This window comes from Embiotoca jacksoni, unplaced genomic scaffold (genome assembly GCF_022577435.1).
Source record: "Embiotoca jacksoni isolate LCO1_2020_lvr unplaced genomic scaffold, fEmbJac1.0.p SCAF_2, whole genome shotgun sequence".
Taxonomy (NCBI): domain Eukaryota; kingdom Metazoa; phylum Chordata; class Actinopteri; family Embiotocidae; genus Embiotoca; species Embiotoca jacksoni.
Genome location: NW_027185340.1, coordinates 16236179 through 16261396, shown reverse-complemented (window position 1 = coordinate 16261396; position 25218 = coordinate 16236179). Strand labels below are relative to the sequence as shown.

Below are 25218 nucleotides of genomic sequence, written 5' to 3'. Positions count from 1 at the left end.
GTGGAGAGTCTGTTGGAAAGGATCAAAGGTTTGCTTGTCTAATGTCCTGCAGAAGGCTGGAAGAGACATACGACTGAATTAGTTAGGACGGGTTGAAACAAATGGAACGATAGTAAGTAAAGAAAAGTTTATTTCAAAATTCTGTTGTAATTTATGGTTATTAGTCTTGTTTTAAAGCTGCCGACAGTCGCTGTGAAAAGTAACAATAACTATTTAAGGTCTAGAAAGTTCATTTACAGGTTCGAGAAGGCACTTTTCTATCATATTTATAAATCATACATTACATTTTAACATGTCGATTAACACTTCAGCCATTTTGACGGCTGCTTTGACTTTTGTCAAACATTAAACAAAACAGAAGTTTAATCTTCAAAGATGCATTTCTATTGTGCACCTACCTCTACACAATTAAAAACGACCTTATAGCTGCATGGATCCACATATGTGCACTGTCATTGGTGGATAAGCTCAATTGATGCATAATGATGTATGACACCTTCAATAATAATGAGACAATGGCTCATTTCGTGCCCTCTGTGTTATCTCTGCCGGGACCAGTAGTTCACTGGAGACTTATATCAGTGTTAACATCCAGTAATACTCCCACAAACACACAGACTGCCAAACACACTGACCTGGGAGACCGTACCAGATATATCAGTGCTGTTTTTGTAATATTTTTCAGCCCTCATTTATCTTTTTTTTTTTATAACCAAAATAATAAAAAACAGCAGAAGTCTGGTGTGACTCAGCTCAGACGCTGCACTTTTCTTCGGGTTCTGTTCACTCAGGTCTGATGGAGACCCTGTGAACTATGCAGGGGAGGAAGAAGAGAGAGAGCGATGAAGAGATGCAGAGAACGGAGCTGGAAGAAGAAAATGAAAAGATGATTTTGGTGGAGAGCCTCGGACCAGAGATGGAGAGCCAGGAGGAGCTGGAGGTCTCCAACGCTGAGGATGAGGAGGAACGAGGAAGCACTCCTCTGATCGCCGCCTGTCGTAACGGCATGACTGACGTAAGTTATGTATGTGTATGTAGGTGTGAGAATTTAGCTCATTAATATTTATTGTAATCGTGATTGGTTGCCGAGCTATTAGAAGATCCAACATTAGATTTTTTTTTCTGGAAAATTAGACCTTGGAAAGTTGGGTGAACAAAACAATTCTGTCACATTACGCACAGTATTTTTCCTCTCAATAACAATGATGTGTTTATGAGCATGTGAGATTCACGTGACCTGAATCTGCCTCTTTACGTAACTCCCAGGAGTCATGTTCAAAACAAGCATATGACTTCAGACAAGAGAGACTCCCTTGTGAACCAGTGAAGGGAGATAAGATACTAAAATACAGCTGGTATTTGGTGAAGCTTTAATCCTAATATTTTTTTTTTTTAAATGGATAAATTCAAAAGGTATTTCGGAAAAAAATAATAGTTGTCTGACAGTACAATAAAAACAGAACCAACAGTCATTTTATCGACAGAACTCACATCATCTACAAAACCTAAATAAAGAGAATTTATTTCCCGAAATCCCCTCTTTTATTATACTAATTGTATTTCTTTGTGGTGTGGCACTTAACAGGTGGTGCAGCGGCTGCTGGGGACCGAGGCTGATCTGACCCTGTGTAACTGCAGCCAGCAGACAGCGCTCCACGTCAGCCCACCTGAGCTCCGAGGGAAAATGGTGAGGTGGATGTCGAGGCCTCATCTGACCCCCCAGGTACAGCTGCTGCAGGCTGCCTGGCAGGGAGACCTTAACTCCCTACAGCACCTGCTGGTAAGTCTCTGTCTCTCTCTCTCACACACACACACACACACACACACACACACACACACACACACACACACACACACACACGAGTTTTCGGTGATTTCCCAGATGACTAAAACACAACAAGGGCAACATTGACAGTCTTTTCCTATGACAAAACTCAGCTGGGTTTTCTGTTTATGTTTATGAGTAATCAGTGTCGTCCAACTTTGATCCACTTTATCAATTATAACTGTTATTTACCAGGAACACCTTGAGTGAAAATATCTATAGACCTTTAAAATAATGAAGAAAAAAAAAGTATTTAATAAGGAAATAAAATAACAACACACATTTTTTGGTATGTGTGGTGGTTTGGCACAATTGGACTTGAAAATGCAATCCTGAGTTATAAATCAGCCCAGGCCAACAAACAGTCCTTATTGTGTTACTGGTAATGTGACACTTCTTATCAGGTGCTTCTCTGACAACGGGTCTAAATAACTGCCACTACCTAAATTGTGTGCAACTATGCGTTTTCCCTGACAACTGAATGTATTGTTAAAGCACGTGATATTTTTTTTTTTTTTTTTTAATTTATAGACTGAATTCATTTCCTAATTCATGAAACAAAATGTTCACTTTTAAGACCCTGACAAGAAGTTTCAAAATCAGCTCCTTACTTCGACAGACGAATACTTATGTAGATCACATGCATACCAACGCCACCATGTGTGGCACAATTCCCTCCACCGGATGGTGCTGCAGATCAATTAAGAGCCCCCCTGAAACAGTCGAAACTTGTCTTCCAAATATATGATTAGTTCCTGAAGTGTCTCTGTAACTGAAGTAATATTCATGGGTGTCTGTTTGCATGTACCAGATTCAGACAGACAGGGTGGATGTGAATGTTCCAAACAGCGACGGTGTGACGGCTGTGATGCTTGCTGTCAGGGACATTGACCTTTTTGAGGGCATAGCGGCACGGTTGCCATGGGAACACAGACCTGTGGAAATGATCAAGGAACTGCTGGGACTCTTTGCGTAAGGAAGCGCATGTTCGTGCACGTATTGACATACAAACATTACGTTTTCTTTAGAGTCAAAAGGAACTTCAGCTCCGAAAAGGCTTTAGGATGCTTTGGTATGAAGTAATATTTAGCTGAGAATGATAAAAGAAAAGGAAATGTACCTGCAAAGAGAACAAATTTTAATAGCTGAAGTTCTCCGTTATGGTAAAACCATCCATTTAAACTTGTTCCATCTGCCTCTTCAGTGATCCACAGGCACGAGACCACAACGGCTGCTCTGCTCTCCACTATGCTGCGAACATCACCAGCTCTCTGACAGAGGAGCTCATTCATATTCTGGTTGAGGCTCACACAGGTACGCACACGCACGCACACACACACACACACACTTCAGACCCACCTAGGGAGAAGGCAAATGCATCAATCATCATGGTTTAGTGGACATAATGTAGCATTTTGTTGATTCACAATTTAATGCTGCACTGCTCAATAGTTTTTACATTAACGATGGAATGAAATTACTTCTGTATGTTATGTTTGGCTGAGGACCCAAATGCACAACACAGGAGTTTGGAGGTATGGAAAAGTTATACTTAAGGGCCATGACAAAAACAGGAAATCAGAACATGATGTAGAAAACTGGGAGCATTTATAGTGACTGATTGTTGAGTGGCTGCAGGGGAGGCAGATTGGGGAAGTGGGAGCAGGTGAGGTGGGCGTGGCCTCAGGAGACTGATCATGAGAAGACAGAAACTGAGGACTTCTGGTTGGTGGAGGGAGAAAACTGATCAACAGAAAGGACCAAAAGCCCACTGTATGTATGATATGAAAAGGAGTCACTCATACTGACGAACTCAGTGATGTGAACCTAATCCAACAAAGGTGCAACTTTAGCCCTTTTACTTTGAGTTAGTCTCACCTCTCTCATCAGTGTCGATTTTAGATGCAGCAGTGAGCGATAAATCTCAGAATAACTGGATGTACAGTACCTCCTCAGCTTCAAAACAACAGACACAAAGTTTTTGGAACATAATTGGAACATTTAAAGAGGCAGATATTTCCTTAAAGAGTTGGTGGACAATAAAAACAGCAAAATGGAACATTGATTGAAAAAGAAAGTTAAAAGGAGATGAATGATAATGTTGTAAAATGTCTGCTGGATGTGTAAATTGGTATCTGTTAATAAGGGGATAAAATGTCACTGTTGTGTTTACAGCTTTTTTTCGGCTGCTTCAAAGTTACCCAAAGAAAGTCTGTTGTTGCTGTTCCTTTCAAGTTGTGGGAAAAATTCAAATTTCAACAGCGTACGTAATCTGCTTTGGAAAAATAAGAATTATCGAGCTATGCTTCTTTCCAAATAAATATAATCTGATTACAATTATGCATTTAACAAAAGTTTGTTTGTGAGTTGAAAAGGATCTTGTTCACAAGCCCTGCACTATAACACAGTTATCCAGCTCTATGATGCTCCCTGTTGTAAGCTGTTTCCGTCAATACAGTCACAAACAACATATGACGTGAAAATAAATCAACCTTAAGTCACAAATAACTTAGTTTCCCTCCCTGTTCAGTATTTTTCAGTATCATTGCCTGCTCATTTTATTGAATTAACAAATGGTAAAGTCAAATGAGTGACCACACCTCGCTTCCTCATGTTGTATAGCTTTACTTCAGTTACTGATCGGTTACACATATACACATATACATGTTGAAGATCTAAATATATCCTCCTATTCACGTTTGTGTGTGAGCACACACACTTTCTTTCTGTGTGTCATACACATAAAGGGCATACCGAGTTCATTCATAATCCTGTTTTTCAGAGTAAAACCTCAGCAGTTGCGCTCAAAGCCTGCACTTACGTTGGGAGGTATAAGAAAGGCTTGTTTGTGTTTGTGCAGGGGACCACTCTGCTAAGAGCCTTCATGTGTGTATGGGTCAGAGTCGGTGTCAAGGATGGCGATACAGGAACAGGGTGACACAGAGCGGATGGATAAACTGAGATGGAAAAAACTGAGGAAGGTTAAAAAAAAAAAAAAAAACAACAACAATGTGTTTTCAGTTTTCAACTTCTAAATCTCCATCTTGTGTAAACAGCTCCGGGTGCAGGAGGTGTGGACCAGAATGTGGATTTTGGAGTTTTTCTGCAGGGTGGAAACGGCTTGATTTTTGTCTTCTTTGCATGCCAATACAAGCCAGACTGGGTTCATTTCTTTGTCTGATTTTGTGCAGATGCTGTCCGTGTGTCACCCTTGACCCTCGACAAACACTCCTGCCAGGATTTGGACTCAGAGTTTGGAGATTCAGACATAGAGTTGGACATCGAGAGCCTTTATCTGGATCGGTCGACAGCAGCCTCCCCCTCCCCCCCAACCCGTCAACACTTCCTGCTCCACAGCCACACTGGGGTAAGTGATAAATGGGAAACCACTGACAGAGAAAATGCTGAAAATGGTTTTATATCAAAATGTCAAGGCTCCTGTCATTGTTTTTAGGAGCTTTGGGAGAAAGGTTGCCTACATTCAGTGATTGATTGAATTGACCAGACAACACTCTAGTAAGACTGATGTGATAAATCCAGACAGAGAATTGTGTTGTGAGTCAGGGAAATGAAATTAGTTTCCCTTATTGGGTATTTACATATTGAACAGTATAACTAATTAAGATGTATTTACATAATGTCAAAACTTTTTAAACGTTTCAAAGCACTTACATAGTTTCACTTTCATACTGCATTAAATCCACAGTGAGAAGTCTGTTAAATAGGGTTGTGTAACTTGTATTGTGTGTATGTGTGAGTAAGTGAGTGCAGAGTGGTCTCAGAGGTTAACTGCCACAAGTAGCCACAATTAACACACACACACACACAGACAGGGTCAGGGTCAGGAAGCAAGTGGTCATTCAGAAGACAAATATGTGGAGCAGTAATTGGCTCTTTGTGTTTGTGTGTGCGCACGTGTTAGTGTGTGCAGAGGGGCTCTGTTTAGCTGACACTTAGCTGCCATACTGCCCTGTTGTGGGTGTCCTCATTGAGGTGTGTGTGTGTGTGTGTGTGTGTGTGTGTGTGTGTGTGTGTACGCAGTACATTTACAGTACAAAAAAATAGTTACGAAAATCGTTATACTGAGAGTTTACGTAGACTACATTATTTATTATAATACCATGAGGACAGCGACACTCAAAAGCTCCTCAGTCACTTGTTGCTGTTGACATTGCCAGTAAAACTGAAATTTCAGATTTTGTTTACTTTGAATTTGTTTACAAATTGGAAATACATATGTATACAACACATACAAATGTATAGTTAATGTTTCCAATCTAATTGTTTCTTAAATTTGAATTAAAAAAAAAAAAACACATTATAATTTGGCAGCCACTGACACCACTCAGAGCTTCTGTCAGCCTTCATTTTTTTAAGATATAATATAATGAATTGCTTACCTTTGCTCTTTCCAGGAAGAGCTGGAGTCTCCAGGGAGCCCTCGTCAATCTGACCATCAGAAAGACCTCAGCCAAGGTAGGAGCTCTTTCAGGGACTTCAGGGGTTTTAGATGGGACATGTGGGCTCAGTGAAACTGAAGTGGTGTTCTCTCCTTTTAGATAGGGATAAAAACAAATATGCCCTTGTACTTAGAGGATTAAGGGATTGAAGAGAAACTCAACAAGCATTAATCAGTAATTAAAAAATACCTGACAATGTTTTGGTGATCCAACATGTGTGCTTTGCAGGCTTACTACTCCAAACAGAGTTAGGCCTTTTACAATGACAAGGAAGCATAATGGTCAGCATCCTAAATAGGCCATGAGATCAGATCACCTTTGGAAGAGGGGGAGTGTGTGTGTGTGTGTGTGTGTGGTGGGGGGGGGGGGGGGGTAGGGGGCATGAGTGGATGGGAGGGATCTCGCACACAATACAAGCTCTCAGCGGAGAAACCTGCCTGAATGTCTCTTACCTCGGCAACAGCAGCATGGTCCAACCTCAGAGAGAGGAACAAGGAACATTAGAGAGGGCAGCGAAAGCATTTCTGGCAAAGTGAAGACGATGATGTTGAACATAATGAGTGAAATAACAGAGGACAAGTCTTAACCATGTGTATAGAGATGAAGAGGTCTTTAAAGTGGTCTCAACATGGAAGAAAAGTGGACAAACAGGCTTAGAAACAGGTAATGTGGATTGTTTCCTCACTAATGAACATCAGTGTTTTATATGACTGTTGTACTGTTTTATATGTGGAAAAGAGTAATGGAAATTTTGCTGAGCAAAAAGTGTATGCTTGGTGGTTATCAAGGTTATAGATGTTGCTTTGACATTTAGATACACACCATATTTGACAGCTGTCAACTAATACAGGTGGTACAGGTTTTTGGATAAAAGAATTTTGGAAACAGTAATAGATAGACAAAACTATTTGGCTTCTGTCAAGCTAGAAATGTGTTATGGAAATGAGTTTCAATTTAGAAGACTGGGAGATTTTAATGGATTTTAGGACTGGTGGGTGTAATGCTGTGTGTTTGTGTGTGTCTGAAACAGATAAGGCGATCCCTTCCTGTTTCCAAAACAACATGGAAACACTGAGAGACATCAGGGAAGCCTACCAGTATGCAGGGAGGGGAAGCAGGTGGGTACAGTGAAATCTAATAATCTCTCTCTTCCACATACAAAACACATACATTTGCATATGCAGTTCTTTTTTAATGTGTATTAGGTATAAAGAAAAGTAATTCATTTGGAAGGTGATGGTACTCCGATAATAGTATTGACAGAGATGACTCCTGTAAACACATCAACATCTGTTCATACGTCACCACAAACAGTTACGTACACACAAACACTTTATGTGCGTACAGTTAACACTCCACGCCCCCCAACACACAGTGTGTTGTATACGCAGCACACTCGGCCTGAGCAACACATGCCGCGTCCTTTTACACCGACAGGAGAATTAGAATAGTGTCCTATCTGGTTACGCTCTCAGACCTGTACACCTGTCACCGTGTCCAGAGGACAACCTGTTCTGCCCAAACAGGTTAGAAACACAGACACAGGGGGGAGAGGGCTTTGGTGAATCAGCCCATTGTCTGTTATGAGCAGCTCTCACCACTGAATCAAGTCCAAGCTCTCCGAGGAGAATAAAGGTCTTTGCGCTGGTCTCTAATTTCATAGCATCACCTGCCAGAAATAAGGAGAGATGTGAGGAAAGTGAGGCTTTCTGTTGAGTTCAGCACAAAGAAACAAAAATTAAAGGCTTTTGTAATTTCCCTAAATTAATACGAATGAGAATTCCACAATTGAGTCCCAACAAACTCTGTTGGGACTCTGTTCTACTTGCAAGATTATCCATATGACTCCTGTGTTTTCCTGTTTTCGCCTCAGCAGAGGTTTGTCTCTGCCCAGTTTGAGCAACAACAGCAGAGACTGGGGCCACGCAGATCCCGTTCTATCATCTGGCTTGCTGAATACCAGGACCCCCTGTCAACCAGTAACACCCAGACACAGGTACATGCACACAGTGAGACTTTATTCAACTATTTTATTTTACTTAAGTAAGGCCAATCAAGAGCAGAAGGCTGAACCAAGATACTGTAATTTGTTACCCTGCTTGTTACCATCATGTATATTATAAAAATAAGGGAGAAGGGATGGGATGCAAATTCAACATTTAATGAAATATACTGACAGAAGAATAAGAGTTTTCTTTCAGTACTTGTTGTTTTCTAATCAAATAAAATGTCAACACAGTTGTCTGAATAACGTCTGACTTGAGCCCATCGGGTTTGTTTACACTTTAAGTGTGTGTGCAGACCCAGCCTCCCCTACTGACACAAGTTATGAAGTCAAACTAGAAGTAATTATTGATTTTAAAGCAATTGCTGTGCTAAAAATATTTGCTTAACATTGTTAAGAAAATATTCAAATTACTGTATGATATACTGAAAATCTTACTTACAAAAAAAAACATTCTTTTGATTTGTCCCCGACAGACAGAGAACAATAAGTGTGGTTATTGGCTCTCCACCCTCACATGGCCCGCTGTCTGCGACGGAGCCCAGCCAGCTCAGCCAGTCAGCCCCCAGCATCATGGAACCACTGCTGTGTTCGAACACTATGATGCAGGCCAGAGCACACGTTCAGATTCGTATGTGAAGAATTCATATCTATAGAACTCTGTATTTTAATAAGTATTTTATTATGCTGATGACACTTGGTTGTTTTCAATTTATAATCTCTTTGTGTCTGCAGGACTGGGTTCTCAAACTAATGTAAATGTACAGAAGGTGAGTTTCAACCATAAACCTCTTTAATTCGGCTCCACCTATTTGTCTTGTCATACTTACGATCCTTTTTCTGTTCATCCATATAATGGATTGTCTACTTCGCTGGTTGTGTGACCATTGAATTATTGGTTCTCTGTAGTTTTCACTGGGCCTCTTGCCGGCGCCGCATTCCCGAACACCCAAGCTATTGGCACCCCTGGACGCCCGTCCCAGGGAGAACACAGCTCTCCCAGCACTGAAGCAACGTGTTCCCCTGAAGCCCATCAGCCGGAGCCCCCTTTGCTCCAGGGTCCGACTAAGGCGAGAGAGACTGTCCTCTGGCAGCCCATGCAATGGCCTTCCCATCACTAAGGCTGGCAGCGAGGAAAGTGGGTGCAGCAGCAGCCAGAGTTCCATTGACCTGGAGGATGAGGATGTTGACAGGGATGAACATGAGCGAGCTTATGAAGACAGAAATCTGAAGTTCTTTGGGGACGCACTGTTGCAGCATTCGAAAGATTTGGGCTCCACCGAACCTGATCTAGTTGGGGAGTCAAGGAACAGCCATATTCCACTGATCCACAGATCTGCATATAACCTGGAGGAAAACCTTATCAATCATACAAGTGACTCTCTCAGCACTGAAGAAGCTTTGAACTCTCAACATGACGGCAAAGCAACCAATACGAAGGAGACAAAAGAGTCCTTTGACAGCAAGTTCTCAAAAGTTTATAACAATGCCCAAAAAGGAGAAACTAGGATTGCTGCCAAAGACACTTTAAATAATGCTAAATCTATCACACCAGAGTCTAAGGAGAAAAAGAAGCACGTGGGCAGCACTATAGTACCTGAGACTGAGATTAGTCATGGAGTTACATTTACTGTGAATGATGACCAATGTGATGCTATTGCATGCTCTGAGGGGAATAACAGGAATGAACTGACAGAGAGAACAACAGAGGACTCCTGTGATGAAGAAACCCAGGTAGACAAACCAACTGTCTGCAGTGCAGTGGATCTAAAGTCAAACAGCAGAACTGCTGCGGGTAAAACTCAATTTTTTAATGCAGTTGTAAACCTTAACCTGTCTGATGTGGATCCCAAGAGAGACGAGAGGATTTGTAAAGCTTTAAAGCCTGCGCGGAACAGGGAGAAAAGAACTGGCATGAACTCTGAAAAGAGAGCAAATAATCCAACCAACCAGTCCTTCAACATTCTGGCACATGAAGATCAAAATGTTTTAAGTTGGAATAAGTCCAAAGGTAACCCGAAGTACTCCTCATTTTCTGCACAAGGCAAAGATAAAACCAGGAAAAGCCCTGAGCTAACTGGTAGCAGAGAGGGCTCTGCAACTAAAGTCAAATCGAAGAGGAAATCCGTCAAAGCCACTCATTGTAACACCGGCACCCCATCACCACGAAAGAAGACTGTTGATCATCCACAAGGCAAAAGAGCACATGCCGACAAGTCCAGCAGCAACAGAACTCAACACCACACACCAGCGAGGGAGTTGAAAAGTGCCCAGCAGTTGAAGAAACCGTGTGGTGTGGGGAAAGTCCAGAGGTCTAAATCTGTGGACCTGCTCACCTACAAAGACATGTTTCAGCAGATCCAGAGTGGCGATGGAGGACCAGCCATCTATGAGATGTTCGCTGGTCCTATCTACGAAAACCTTCGGGTTTCCAGCTCCTGTGAGAAATTAAACGAGAGACAGGTGCAGTTTTCTCCTTCTAGGAAAACACCTCTGAGCTCCAAGGTCAAACACAGGCAACTAAAACCAGCACAGAGTAAGCTGAGGAGAAGCCCGGCGGAGAGCATGGTGGTTTCAGCTACCGGCAAAGCAAAACCTGTGCCGTCCAGGATAAAGCCTCACCTCACATCTGTGTCAAGGAAGGACATCTACGCAATGGAGAATATTCCTAAACAAGAGACTGAGTTAGTTTTTGACGATCACGGTGATGTTTGTCCTGTCAGTGCTCAAGACAAAGGTGGAGGTCATAGGCTGTCTACCATAGCGGAAGCTCTTTCGAGATCCGGCTCTGAAACATTCAAATCTGATGACAAAGCCCTGCGTAAACCCACAACTTCATCGCACAGGAAGGAGGATCACAGTCAGACACGTGTGAATTCATCAACAGGAAACCAACCGGTTCCGAAGCCTGATTTACTCAAAAACCCTCAACAGTCGAACACGTGGACGCCTTCGAGCAGCAGCAGCAGCAGCAGCAGCCGAACCTTCATGTCACCAGTTTACCAGAAGTTTCTGGACGAGGCAGGGGATGGGCCGCTTACTGATGACCTGCTGCAATGTCTGGCAGAGGAGCTGATCTCGCTGGATGAGAGGGACGTATCTACAGGCCCGCTTCCTGAAAACATGGAGCAGAGCAATGAGGAGTGCAACAGAGAGGGCGATGCTTGGCCAGGACAAAGTCAATTTCCTGAGGTAAACCTTTGGGTTCACATTTTAGTCAGAAGGAACTAAGTCATTAGCAAAGTACAATATTACATAACTGCTTTTATAACCACACATTTGTTGGACTGTACAAAAATTATTAGGTGGAGAGAAGGGTCTTAAAAATGGCAGAATATTATGATTTATTTTTCCATCGGAAGGCCGGGTAGCATGACCTTTCTGGGATTATTTTCTCTCATCCTAAATTTGTATTTTATGTTTGCCTTCCTTAACAATATAATTAAAAGTTGCAGAGGTAATAACATCATAAAGACAACTTTCATATGGTTCAAATATGTGCTGTATCTAATGGACACTTCTGTCTCTGTATCTGGGTTTTATCAAAGGGGGACTCCATTGCTTTAAAGTCTGTTTAAAGCTCTTGGGGAATACAACTGCATATGTGGGGCTGAAGATATCAAGTCTTTGATAACTAATTGTCCATCCAAATGAGCTGCAAAGATCCACCAGTTTTTCAACAAATGCATAGAAAATTCTCGAACGATTTTTAGCTGATAATTCACTTCACTCCCTTTGGTCTAAGTTACTTATTTGTTTTGCAAATGACTTTTCTGTGTATTTTACTGCAGGTTGCTTTAATAAACAGGGGCGCTCTGCTTGGCGGTGGATTGGTTGTAGATGACACCATCACATGGACAAGGGGGGAAGTACTCGGCAGGGGAGCCTACGGCACAGTAAGTATGCTCATTTTTAATAGCAAGGAAAAGTAAGTAGACTGCTATAATGCTAATAAAACACAAAGCAGAAACGTTTTATTCTTAGATTTACCAATGTCGGTTCATTTGGTCTCCGTAGGTCTCTAAACAAAACAAACAAAAAAAGAACTCGCCTCTTTTGTCATTCTGAAGTTATTTATACATGCAACAGTGGACTGCAGGTTAATCCTACACAAATACCCAAATTATCTAGAACAGCAGGTCTTGATTTTTACCCAACTCTGACTAACACTACCTTCTTTCCAGGTGTACTGTGGCCTGACCAGTCAGGGCCAGCTGATAGCTGTGAAGCAGGTGAGCCTGGATTCTTCTGACTCCGACGCTGCAAAGAAAGAGTACAATCGTCTGCAGGGGGAGGTGGACTTGCTCAAAACCCTGAGTCACATCAACATCGTCGGCTTCTTGGGCACCTTGCTTCATCGGCATGTGGTTTCCATCTTCATGGAGTACATCCCAGGAGGGTCCATCGCCAGCATCCTTCACAGGTTAGCGTGATTCGAGATAACTCGACCGCTTAGCATGACGTTTCTTTGGAGCATAAAGCTTGCCGCAATTAGGACACAATTTTAATGTTCTCTACAAGTGCTTAGAAGACGCGTGTTTTCCACTGCCCTCAGGTTTGGTCCACTGCCGGAGCGAGTCCTAGTTCTATACACTCATCAGATCCTTGAAGGGGTCGCCTACCTTCACCTCAACAAGGTGGTTCATCGGGACTTGAAGGGCAACAACGTCATGCTGATGCCGACTGGTGTCATCAAGCTCATAGACTTCGGCTGTGCACGACGCCTCAGTTGCTTAAACCACACGGCTAGCAACAGCGGAGATCTGCTAAAGTCGGTCCACGGCACACCTTACTGGATGGCCCCGGAGGTAAATAAAGAGTTCATTTACGTTGTCTTGTGTGTAATGTTCAAACAATCCTATCTGAGGTTTTTTTTTCATGTTTTTCACCCCTGAGGTTATAAATGAGACGGGACACGGCAGGAAGTCAGATATATGGAGCGTGGGCTGCACAGTGTTTGAAATGGCCACAGGGAAACCCCCGCTGGCGCACATGGACAAGATGGCTGCTTTGTTCTACATCGGCGCTCAGAGAGGATTGATGCCCTCCTTACCAAACGGGTTCTCGGATAACGCCAAGGATTTTGTAGAAATCTGCTTAACAAGGTGAGATCCGTTGTTTTTCTTTTTTTTTTTTTAATCAGCTCACTTGTTAAAACGATGTCTGATTTGATGAAAAATAGAGAACTTACTAAGAGTGAAACATTCTTAGATCCCTTAGTTCCCTAATATTCAATCATTTTCTCTCAACTCTAGTGACCAGAGATTACGGCCATCAGCTGACCAGCTGCTGACGCATTCATTCATCCCCCAAAATGAGACTAACGTGAACTCTTGGGAAACACAGAAAATGAACTGCTGTGGTCCCCAAGAGGGACGGTGCGGTTAAGAGTTAACAAATGTTCTTGGGAGTGAACAAATGTCCTTGGGTCCACAATGACATGTAATGATTTAATTTGTATTTTTCAATCAAAACACAGCATGTTGATTTGTGACCCCGAGTGCTCACTACCTATCCCTAGTGATGCGGGAGTAGTGTCAGTGTTAGGATAGATGGGCTTGTGCTTCAGACCTGTCGTCAAAGCTGGAAAAACTGCACTCGTTGCATTCTTGAGCTGAAGTTTCAAAAGAAACACTCGAGGAGCCATTTTATAGACTTCACTTCTTAAAATAATATAATCAATCAAATGTGAACATATAGATGATAGATTTTTGTTACAGACTCTAAGTCCAAAGTGTGCCAATTTTAAATCTATACAGTGTAACGGGAGATTGTGATGCTTTGTGGTCTAGTTAGGTTCAGATCAAATGTGTCTCCTCCATAGTGCAGCATTTTAATTTTTTTTATTTTTACATGATTTGCTTTTTCAGTTAATATGAAACCACTTCCTGTTGGCTCTTCATCCGAGTCACTCAGCTACTCATATGACCACATTCTTTTAGCAATGTGAACGCAAATGTGTCCTGGGCAGCGCTGATGGATCACCGACTCGACTCAAGTCCCCCGAATAAGCAAAAGAGATAATGTTTGTATCTGACCTGGTGCTTTTACATGTTACCGTCATGTTACAGCAAGTTTGATAGTTTTGGATATTTTTTTTCCCTCCACTAAAACAGTTCTTATACCTGAAGATCTCTGCATGCCTTTATTACCGTAAAAAAAACAAACAAACAAAAAAAAAAACATTTTACCCACAACCCCCCACCAGTTTATTAATCCACCTGCAGCACGGAGCCCAACCCTCTGAAATAACCTGACGCTAAACCAATTTTATCAGGTCGAGCGTGACGGTGAGATCCAATCACAAGTGATCACTAGAGACTCTACTGTGTAAAAATACATATTTAGAGCCGTCAAGGAATCTGCGTTTAAATCTGTTTAAGCGACATGCCACTGAACTTTTCCTTAATTAACTGCTGCGAAAACATTACTCCTCTTGTACAACTCTACACATAAGTACAAAGTGTCTTTACTCTTACAGTCTCGTAACATAGACAGACATTACGTAAAGTGATAGAAAACCAGAACGTAACGTGTAACATGGTAGTGGCAACTTTAAAGTTTATTTGTAATATTGAAAAGAAAAGAAAAAAAAAAAAGACGTGATAAGTGGCTAACGCTCATTGTCTACATCTGCCGCTGTTCTGTGCGCCCGACTGTAAATCCCTAAAACGGGTACAAACAATTCCGCCTCAGCCTCATTAGGTATGTTGCACGCTCTAACACAAAGTAACCCATTCAAGAACAAAGGGGACCGGGCCATGTTGAGATTTTTTTTAGAACAAGAGTGTTTAATGTATGAAGTGAAGGTGTGTCCAGACAGGTACATGACTGTCAATGTAAAAAGAACCAATTGGATGTGGAAGTCGGTGACACCGAAACCTATCAAGCATGTGTACGTTGCAGATACTTGAGGTCATTTTGCATATAGCTGGCCAATTGGTCACTGCTCTAACAACGCTTACCAGGATGGAAATGGGCCAAGAGGTTTTTTTTTTTTTTCCTGAATAGTACCCTGTTAATGGTTGATTGAATAACACTTAAATGCATCGCCTTCATGGGCTGACATCTAAAGGGCTACAGCTTAATGTCATGAAACGTCTGATTGACTTAAAAGTAAAAGGGATTATGTAAACTTTAATAGCACACTACTACTGTCCTTATCAGTTGTTGTTGTTGTTTTTTTTAGGCACAACCTTTGGCATCCAGCTTAAGGTCTACTTGGAGGTCCAAATTTTTTTGTGTGTGGTAGAAATTGCATCGCTCTGATGGGATAAGTAGGTGTCTGAAGTGCCAGTTGCTTAGGGAATTTACTGATATTTCCTGCGATGGAAACCTACAGTACATCACCGTTTACAGCGAGGCTGTAAGAAGCACACGCCACTGGAATGCTGGAATCATTCACCCGATGATGCCCAATCTAAATGATCAACAAAATAAAACTCTTTTATACGTATTATATTTGTTATACTTACAAGCAGCTCCAAACCTGAGTAGTCATGGTATAGCTTTTTTCTTTAAACATACAAAAACGTATGTACATTTATCTCCATTTTTCTGTAAACAGCAAGTAAGCGCTCTTTTTTTGAAATCCCTTTGATGATTGAAACATGCAAATCATACGCACAGTACTTAAGTATAAAAAGAAACAAGAAAAGTAATTCGGGAGATGAAATTGTACACCTAAAAAAAAAAAAAAAAAATTGCATCCATCAACAGTACTAAATGGAATGCCAGCAAACTAAAACTGAAATCATCTCCAGCAGGCCACTACCTTCCTGCATACAACCGCAGAAATGTGATTTAATTAAATAACTTGTTTAAAAAAAAAATAGAGGAAGTAAATGAGGACCTTCCGTTTTTTTTTTTTTTTTTTTTTAAAGTAATACTTGTATTTTCCCATATGGAGATCTGACGTGTAGGGAAGGGAAGGGACCCTCCCTCCCCCCCGTAGTGGAAACACACACTCAGCCCTTCCTCATCCCACACGCACACACCCACCTTTGCACATTCCTAGACCCATTGAAGGAGGAAGGGTGACCAAGCAGCAATTCGACACACTAACAGAAAGACACGACTGAGCATCACAGCCTGCAGATGTGAGTCAGGAAGCATAATTTTTCATCTTTCTTGTCTCTCAGAAAAGGTCCAAGATTACTTTTTTGTTTTCTGCAGATAAGTTTGTTTCTGCCTTTCAATAAAGGGTTTATCATCACAAAGAGTTATTTTCCTAGGGCACTTAACAAGGAGGTGAGCAGTCTTCAAAGTCTAAGTTGTGGGTAGTTTGTTGCCATTTCCATGTGCTGGCCATGGCTGCAGAGTGGTGGACTCAGTGTCTCTGCTCTCCCACTTCATGTGGTGATTCGCTAGGAGGAGGGAACTGCTGAGAGGTCCGCAGCCCACCTGGGTATGACAGGAGGGGGAGGAGGAGAAACAAGAATAAGGAGGAGGAGGAGGAGGAGGAGGAAGAGGAGGACGGTGGGATGGAGGTTAGCCATAGAGCTGCAAGCCAGATGAGACACACTGCAGTACAGGAGAGGAGTAAGGAGGAGAAAAGGGGGAAGAAAAAGATGAAGTACCTGCAGCACCAGTGCCCCCCTTGGAGATTTTGCTCACTTTGGAGCAAGAAGTGGAGGACGAAAGGTGGTGGTGGTGGTGGTTGTGGCTGGCCTCGGGGTGTGCCCTCTTGCGCGACGAGGATGTAGACAAAGGGGCGGATCCGGGAGGAGTTGGCGTCGTCGTCCCTTCCATGCCGATCAGGCCCGGAGGACCCCGCAGCAGGCCGACCCCTCCACCTGGGACCTCTGTGCCTCCTCGTCCGTTGCCGCTGTGTGTGTGGGCGTGACTGTGCTTGTGGTGGCGATGGAGGTTGTGCTCCGCTCCGCGATGCTGTTTCTCCTTGCTTACAAGTGGGCTGGAATGTTTACTCTTGTTGTTGTTGGCTGCCGCGCCTTCGTCTGATGAACTGTGGCGCTCCGAGGATGAAACTTTTATCTTCATCTTAAGCTCGTCTTTGCTTGGCTGTCCGCTTTTATCCAGCTGGGAACTGCTGCTGGATCCGGGAATGGCCAGTCGGAGTTTGAGCGAGCCTTTGTCCCGTTTGTCACTGTGATGACGTCTTTCTTGCCCTGAAGTTGAAGTGGAAGGAACTTTCATTTTCATTGGGGAGGCAGTCGTGCTGCCACCACCTCCGTGGGATGTTTGGTGGGGCTGTGAATGTTTTCTGTGGTCTACTTGGCTCAAAGTGGATGGTGCATAGGTAGAGGAAGAGGACAACATATCCCCGCAGTCCAGTACTCCTCCATGCTGCTCCTGCCGACGTTTCTGCCCAGAGACAGCCAGCTCTGCAGCATGTTTCTCTCTGTATTTGTCTAGAGAAAGCTTTTGAGCTGGAGAGGGTTGAGGTGGAGGCTGCTGAGCTGGTGGAGGGTAAGCAGACTGAGGTGGTGGCTGATTCTTGCCCGCTGCACTCCCACCAGCTCCTTTTTGTTCTTGTTTGACAGGGTTAAAATCTACTGTTTTCTCAGTCCTGTATAGCGGCGGATGCTGAAGCAAAGAGGAAGTGGAGGTTTGCAAGGACATTGTCGGCTCTTGGTGAGGGACGCCATGAGTCTCCTGTTTTAAACAGGTGGAAGGGTACCCTGCTTGGCTCTGGGGCCACTCACTGTGGCTAGCTGGATTGTACGTGGCAGCCATGGCGTCCAGAGACAAGGTTGCTCCTCTGGACTGGCCGGGCATGGGCACAGGGAAGGCAGCGCCTGCTTTGGAAAAACTTGGGTTGGATAAGGGAGCTCCAAGAAATGAGGAATCCCCTGGGCCGTCAAGCATTGAGGGCCCGGCAAACGCGTTGTCCGTCAACTGGGTGTTGTCATTCTTGGGCTTTTTAGCAGCTTGTGTCGCCTAGAAGATAGAAAGAGTCAGAAGGCTGTGAAGAGTTTGGGTTTTCTTACTCGAAACATTTTTGAAGGGAATTCAACAGTGGTATCAAGACAAACGATCAATGAGCCAGGTTTTCATCTGCTGCATGTAATCCTACATGAATAGATATTTTTCAATTTTAACACCTGCCGTCAATATTGCAAAAGGGGCCAAATTGGGCTGTTTGAAAGATGTCTTTGACCCATAATTTAAATTTGATAAGTGCAGGATGTGTAAGCGATGTTTTTTGCAAAAGGGGCCAAATTGGGCTGTTTGAAAGATGTCTTTGACCCATAATTTAAATTTGATAAGTGCAGGATGTGTAAGGGAGATGTAGCCTGTACTACAAGAACAATAGACTGAGAGAGCAGCGATGTTTTTACCCTCCAGTTCCGTATCCTCTTCAACCGGCTGGGTGTCTTCTCCAAAATCTGCAGAAACTCATGGGTCAACTCTGAAAATACAGGACACGCCCTCAGTAAACATGCTTGCAAAACATAACCATATAGAAAATTATACTAAATGCACTGAAAGATGTGACTTTCAGCTCACCGTCAAGCAGCTCGAGAGTGACGGAGCTGTCCACGTACTCCCACCAGTGTTTCCCATCAGTAGAAACTGGGATCTCCCAGTTGGACCACTTGCATGCCAGGTGGATGCACACACAGGCAATCACTGTGGGCTTGTACTGTAGGCAGAAGGTAGTGAGGTGTAGACTGCATAGTGTGTGAGGGTTTAAGTGTGCGAGTGTGTTGATGCGGGCCAGGTGTGGTCAGGATGGATTCCATATGTGGAGAAAAGAGAAAAAAAAAACACAAGAGGGAGCAGACACTTTTAATATACTGTTGGTGTAAGTTTCAACAATGGAGCACAATTGTTAAAAGATAGACTGTTTGATTGTGTTGATACAGTTAACACAATTCAATCTAAAGCCAAATACAGGTGATATTGTCTTATGACTTTATAATGCCGGTATAATATGGAAATAGTTTCTTGCATGCTTAAAAGTAAGCGATAGATTGTGTCATGTGACGATTTTGCGTTTGTGGAATTTGACTGGATTATATGCAGGTGGTGTAAAAACAAAAGTGAGGGGAGTGGAGAGGGGACCCATGTGTATTAGCTAAGTGTAGTCTGCCCATTGTGAAACACTGACCATGAGGCTGCCCATGTGACAGTTACATCATTGTACAGTTATCTGACAAGGGGCTGCCCCTACAACCCTGTCTGTATGGGCCTCTCTTTTTCTTTGGACTGAGTTTGAATTGAAAAATCTAGTGGATCCTCCTAAGCAAGGGATACTACTGCTACTACTAGGGGACCGTGGACATGTATGGTAGAAGTGTAAATTAAATACTATACCATGTTATTACATAACATTGTTCTGCAACCGTAGATTTGCAAACATGAATTACTCGGGTATACAGTGACAATCTCACTTGGGAGTATAAAGGTATTTTTGTAATCCCAATGCATGAAGAAACAGTCTATCGAAAAATTATTATAATATTTTTATACAGTTATCAGTCACTGCCAACATTTGTATGCATTTAGCCAATTTGGTCAACATTTCAAAATCCATCTCAGATTGCTTTAAACTTTAAACAAAAAAATTAAGAATGCGAGTCTTTGTGCCCTGGTGAAAAGTCATGTACGACAGTATTGAACTATTTAATAAACAGGCAACAGCTTTCACTATTAATAAGAACAAAAACATTTAACACCAGTCACAGTCATTGTACAAATACTGTGAACTAATTAGAAGTTGTTCATGGCAAAGTAAATTACATTAATACCAATTCCTTTCCACCATCATGTACTTTAAACAAACCCTTTAAGGACCCAGTTTTCAAATAAAGAACAATTTCTCATTGCTTTAGAGCAAATAATCACCCAATGCATTTTGATCAGTCCACATGAGATACTCAATGGCTTTAGTTATTTGCATTACATTTAGGGTTTTTCATAGCAGGGGGTAAAGTCGCGCCGAGCCATGCCACCACTATTTTTTTTTTTTTACATAAGTACTGTTTACAACCCGGTATTGAAGTCAAGATATCAGTACCGGTGTCAAATATTTCGGAATAATACCCGGCCCTGCACACAAATTTAGCTGTGATAAAAACGACAGACAATCTCTGGTTGGCTATGATAGGCCCCTGTAAACCAACAGAACTACAGCAGCGCAGTTATTCCCTGCTGTGAGGCTGAAGTGGAAATGCATGTAATCACTGCTTGGCTTGGCACGGCGTGGTAAAGTGGACCAACCCGGGCTAATGGTAAAAACCTAATATTCTGCAGGTCCTTAATGGGTCACAATTAGGTTTATCTTAAGTTCATATGCGCTAAATGTATGATAGAATGCTGTAGAGCTAGAAAAAAAAAATTGTGCATTTAAAGACAAGCAAATATTACAAAATATGAATAATCTTGAAAGAGATAATGCATTTTGAACAAATGAATATGAAAAAGAAAATTTCAAAAATGTATCTGCGGTACTTACCAGAAGACCTCTACGAGAAATGTTTACATCTGTGAAATCTTTAGCTGCTATTCAGGCTACCAGAGTGTCTTTCTTTTAGAATTATGCACTTTTTCGCAACCGAACAAACATGTGGGTTTTCAAGCGCACCACTACACTTCACATCTTGCATTCAACCCATCTGTGCCAACACGTGGTCCCTTGTACAATACACCGCACTGCAACTGGGGCCGGTAACGCTACGATCCACCATGTCCCGCTACCTCTATAGAAAGGAGGGGAGCTGAGGGGGTGGAGGCAAGCGTCCCAACAACCACCAGTGCAAGTAGGGCCCGTTGGACACTGAAAGGGTACCCTGCATTACAGGAAGCTATGGTGTGCAGTCAAAGTGCAACAAAGGAGGGGCAGGATAACAACCTGTTGGTAGCCATGAAATAGGAAGTCTGTGCCAGATCCTTGCTTGCTGTAAGAGACAGAGAGAAAAAAGAAAGAAAAAAGGAAAAAGGATTATAATTTCTGCAAACCAAAATACTTTTATTATCATTAGGATGGGTAGTCAACATTTATCATTTTTAAACTGATTTCCAAATGCACTGATTAGGCCAAGACCAAGACTGGGAACAACAGATGCAACCTGGTGCAGCAATAATGTTTGACTTTAAATGTTACTTTATTACGTTTTGCTATAATTTTATAATCATTCAGACAATGGAGAGGTTACAACGTTTCCTCAACTGTGGAGTTCAGCAGCTTTAGATAATTATCACCTGGTACAAAAGTATGTTCCGTTATTCTATTGTTGTTTGTGGCCTATACCTGTTTAAGAATAAGGAGAGTTGGGCTGGTATTATCATTAAAAACAACTTTTTCAATAGATTTTATATTTTTTTCTTTTTACTTATTTGATAAATAACTATATTTTCCAATTCTATGATTAATATTAGCAGTTATATTATAAGTATTGGCAATGGCAAGCAGATAATTATGGGTTATTCTTAAAGCTAATGATGACAAAACGGGGGGGAAAAAGTCTCTGACTTGGCGAATAAGTGTTGGCAAATGTTGTGATTCATGTTATGTCAGACAATGATCTCAAAAGGTCATCAAGAGAACAAGGTATGTGGTTCAAGGTAACCATTAAATCAGCAAGGTTTTCACCCCCCTCCCCACCCATATCTGAGGTGGGACAAACAAGAGCAGAGGGCACAAAGAGCAAAGAAGGAAGCCTCTACCTCGCACTAGCTGGGAACATTTCACCACATCAGTGTGTGGGTGATCAATAGTAATTTCAAATCCTGGAACAAAATACATGACAGGTGAGTTCAACACAAACACAGTTGGGAGGTGACATGTCATTTTACAATTAAACAAACAAAGGTAGCGCTCCATTTGAGGCCATCAATTCAGATTTTAGAAGGTATTTATATTTAAATGGGAAATGTGGAACTTGACAGTCAATTCTTTTATTCTTTTTTTTGACTCTGACCACTTTCATTGAGGGTGTCAATACATTTCTCGGTATTGAACGTAATCAATAAGTGAGCCCAAACTGTTCCGGATGTGAATTTAAATGTTGCGACTGAGGAGTGGAGTTAACATTTGCAAAATATTGTTGTGAAAAATGTACTACAGAGTACCATGTTTTATGACTAATGTCGGCAATAGGAGAATGACATGTCACCTTTACATGATTTATTGAGAATATGTATTTGACATGATAACCATAGAGCAGATGATAAAACATTTCAGTCAACAGGCTGTGATAGATAAAGTCAACAGTGATCAATAGCACTACGCCCTTACTTATCATTAACCAATGGTAATGATTATGATAAACAAACCGCTCTCAAGTCATCCACTCCAGTCACCACTACTTACCCAGGGTCTGCAGCACTATGGATTCAAGTATCACCAGCTCTTGAGCTTGCTGGAGGTATGCCTGAAGTTTGATAGACAGTCATTACAACACAATTGTAATGAGTCTATTGATCTAGCCCCGAACAACTGATTTTAAATGGCCAAAACTCCAAACAGGGAGGCTCATTCCACTATGAATGCAAGCCTTGGTGGGTTGGGGTGTTTGGTACACACCAAACAGCAGGACAGGCCCCTTTTACAGGGTTAGGGGAATGTGGCACAGCCAAGCTATACATCGAGAAACCGTGACCGCTGAGACAATTGGAAAGACACTGCAAAGAAACATACAATATGTAGATGTACCAACACTTACATTACTTTTTGTGTCTAGAGGCGATTCTTGCGGATTTAGGCAAGCGTGTGCAACTTTAATCACATGTTCGAGTTTCCGAGGTTGCTCTTCCACTTTTGCAGCCAAGAATAAGGTGGTTGGAGATATTATCTGTGGAAAAGCACCGAGACATTGAAAACAACACAAAGAAAGTCAGTCCATCCGACACGCGACAGCGGGACGCAAGTCAATAGCGTGATTTCACAATACTTACGTTCCTGTGGAATTTGGTGAAAGAGTGGTGCATATAAAATCTATGCATGTAAACAATAGCTGTATTTATTGTTAGTTGAGAGCTGGGGGGGCGTTGGTCAAGGAAAAGTATTCATGTGCTTAACATCGGTGTAAATTACACAGTGAAGCATTGAAGTGAAACATTTTTGCTGAATGCCATTACACAGCGGTGGATGTATATTTACTCAAGTACTGGATTTAAGAACAATTTGTCGGTTCGTGATCATTTCCACTTGATGCCACACGTCACTTCTTCACTACTTCTACTTCAGGAGGATTTCTTACGCACGTTGTATTATATGACGCTGCTGGACCGAAACCTTTTTCTTCAGCCCGGGATCTGAACACTTCCTCCGGCGCAGCTGCTCTGTCAAACCAAGACACGCGTGTCGATAACAGACCAGAAGGAGTAAAGACGGCGGACAGGGAGGTTCAGTCAGCTTTACACTAGTCATGTCGTACTGGAGCGAAACGAGCGGCGAACCGACATCAGCAAGGAAACGTGACGTAGCACGGCGTTATTGTCCAGACGGATGGAGGTGAGGTGGAGACGGATGGAGGTGAGGACGGAGGACGTCTTGTCTGTCTCAGTGGACCAACAGCCGCCTAACGGCCTTTTAAAAACGTCAAACCCTCGGCTAGCGAGCTAGCTTCGTGCTAATCCAGCGCGTAGATACACAAGACAGCGACGACGCCGTTGTCCCAGACGAAGGGTTTTAAACGTGTCAAATAACTTTTAACAAACAAAAACAAACAAAAACAAAGCGTATAAACTATTAGTCCTGATTCTCGCTCCCTGAACTCAGCGAGGTTTCAAACATGGTCTAACGGCCCCCCGGCCAACAGTTAGCTCGCGCCATGTCTGCTCGGGGAGAAGTTTGTTTACAAAGGATACACGTTCAGCCTCTGACCCATGTCCTGGATCAGGTTCGCTGCTTGCTGTCGGTAGGACAGCTCCCGGTCTGGTTCCACTCCGGATCGGCGGGACGGCGTGTTTTCGAGTTGCTCCCGTGTGAAAAACCATTTCGACGAAGACCCCCGGCACGCCGCCATTACTCGTTCACTTGGGCATCGAGAAAGCGGATGTGATGCTGACGTCGCGCAGGAAAAACACGACTTCTTCTTTTACTTCTTTTGCTGGCAGTCGAGGCGTAGCCGAGCTCACTGCTGCCCCCCGCTGGCGGAGTGACGTCACTGCCGCTGCGGCCTCCTGAGGCCTGTATCTTCCCCGTTACAGTGGATCTGTGATTTAGAGGGAGTGGACGACTTTCCTAGCGCTTTTATTTTTTTTATATTTTGAGACACCCCTCTGCCTAAAGTGTTCTACTTTTTTGTTTTTTTTTGTTTAATTCTACAAATAAAGCCATCCTTTCCCCAAGCGTAGAACTGGCAATGTAGGCTACCAAGACACGTAAGCGCTCCACCTGCCTCGTTAAATAACTAACATTATGGCCTCTCTTCCATATTGATTTCTCATGTGTAAAAAAAGCTGTCTCTCGCCGTCAGCCACAAACATATAAATTAGGCTATTAGAACTAAACGTGACTTCTTCCATGGTGAGGTCGTGTGTAATCGGCACGTCTACTGTCATTTCAATTTTTTATTTCACATTTGAACGAGATTGTATTTATTTTAAGTTAATCGCCTTGACAGGATTGAGTATGTTTACCAACAGAATTACAAATGATAAAGAACTACGGAGTTTTGCCAGTTTTTGATTATTCCTGTTTTATTTTGTCATCCGTTACCCGGATGTTCTTAGTCTGTTTACTTCCTGCGTGTCTTTTCCCGCCATCTTTTAATGCGCACCTGTGTTTCGTCGGCCAATCAGCCAGCATGTGCCTCCTCTCTTCTTTTTCACTTGTCCAATCGTCAAGTATTTGTTCTTCCTCGTAAGTTTTTTTTTTTCAGTTTTCCAGCTCGTCACTTTCCTCCTGTGTGACTTTTTGAGTTTTTGCCTGCTGCCTGTTTTTTTTGTTTTGTTTTGTTTTGTTTCCCTGAAACCTGCAGACCCACGTGAGTAAATCTTGCAATTTACTTCCGCCT

At 42.5% G+C, this 25218-nt stretch overlaps 2 protein-coding genes across 4 annotated transcripts; one reads left to right on the top strand and one right to left on the bottom strand.

Moving 5' to 3' along the window:
- Positions 1 to 15829, top strand: map3k19 (mitogen-activated protein kinase kinase kinase 19). Its single transcript, XM_069154769.1, has 17 exons — positions 1 to 112; positions 792 to 1015; positions 1586 to 1780; positions 2637 to 2797; positions 3030 to 3139; positions 5017 to 5192; positions 6241 to 6301; positions 7316 to 7403; positions 8162 to 8281; positions 8767 to 8921; positions 9026 to 9060; positions 9200 to 11482; positions 12082 to 12186; positions 12475 to 12713; positions 12846 to 13098; positions 13187 to 13395; positions 13546 to 15829. The coding sequence occupies exons 2-17, from the start codon at positions 815 to 817 to the stop codon at positions 13676 to 13678; spliced, it is 4524 nt and encodes a 1507-aa protein (XP_069010870.1). The 5' UTR covers positions 1 to 112; positions 792 to 814; the 3' UTR covers positions 13679 to 15829.
- Positions 14427 to 25182, bottom strand: ccnt2a (cyclin T2a). Of its 3 annotated transcripts, XM_069154772.1 has the most exons (10): positions 24068 to 25182; positions 23153 to 23234; positions 22921 to 23049; positions 22569 to 22629; positions 21923 to 21985; positions 21108 to 21153; positions 18761 to 18924; positions 18592 to 18662; positions 16870 to 18190; positions 14427 to 16693 (listed from the first exon to the last, which is right to left on the bottom strand). In XM_069154772.1, exons 1-10 carry the CDS (start codon positions 24223 to 24225, stop codon positions 16620 to 16622), a joined length of 2169 nt encoding a protein of 722 aa, XP_069010873.1. In that variant the 5' UTR covers positions 24226 to 25182; the 3' UTR covers positions 14427 to 16619. The 3 variants fall into 3 exon arrangements, 2 of the variants coding, with proteins under 2 accessions (XP_069010873.1, XP_069010872.1); XM_069154771.1 differs by lacking the exon at positions 14427 to 16693 and having other exon boundaries at positions 16700 to 18190; XR_011178486.1 differs by lacking the exons at positions 14427 to 16693; positions 16870 to 18190; positions 18592 to 18662 and having other exon boundaries at positions 18834 to 18924; positions 20712 to 21153.
- Between the last annotated feature and the right edge of the window lie 36 nt (positions 25183 to 25218).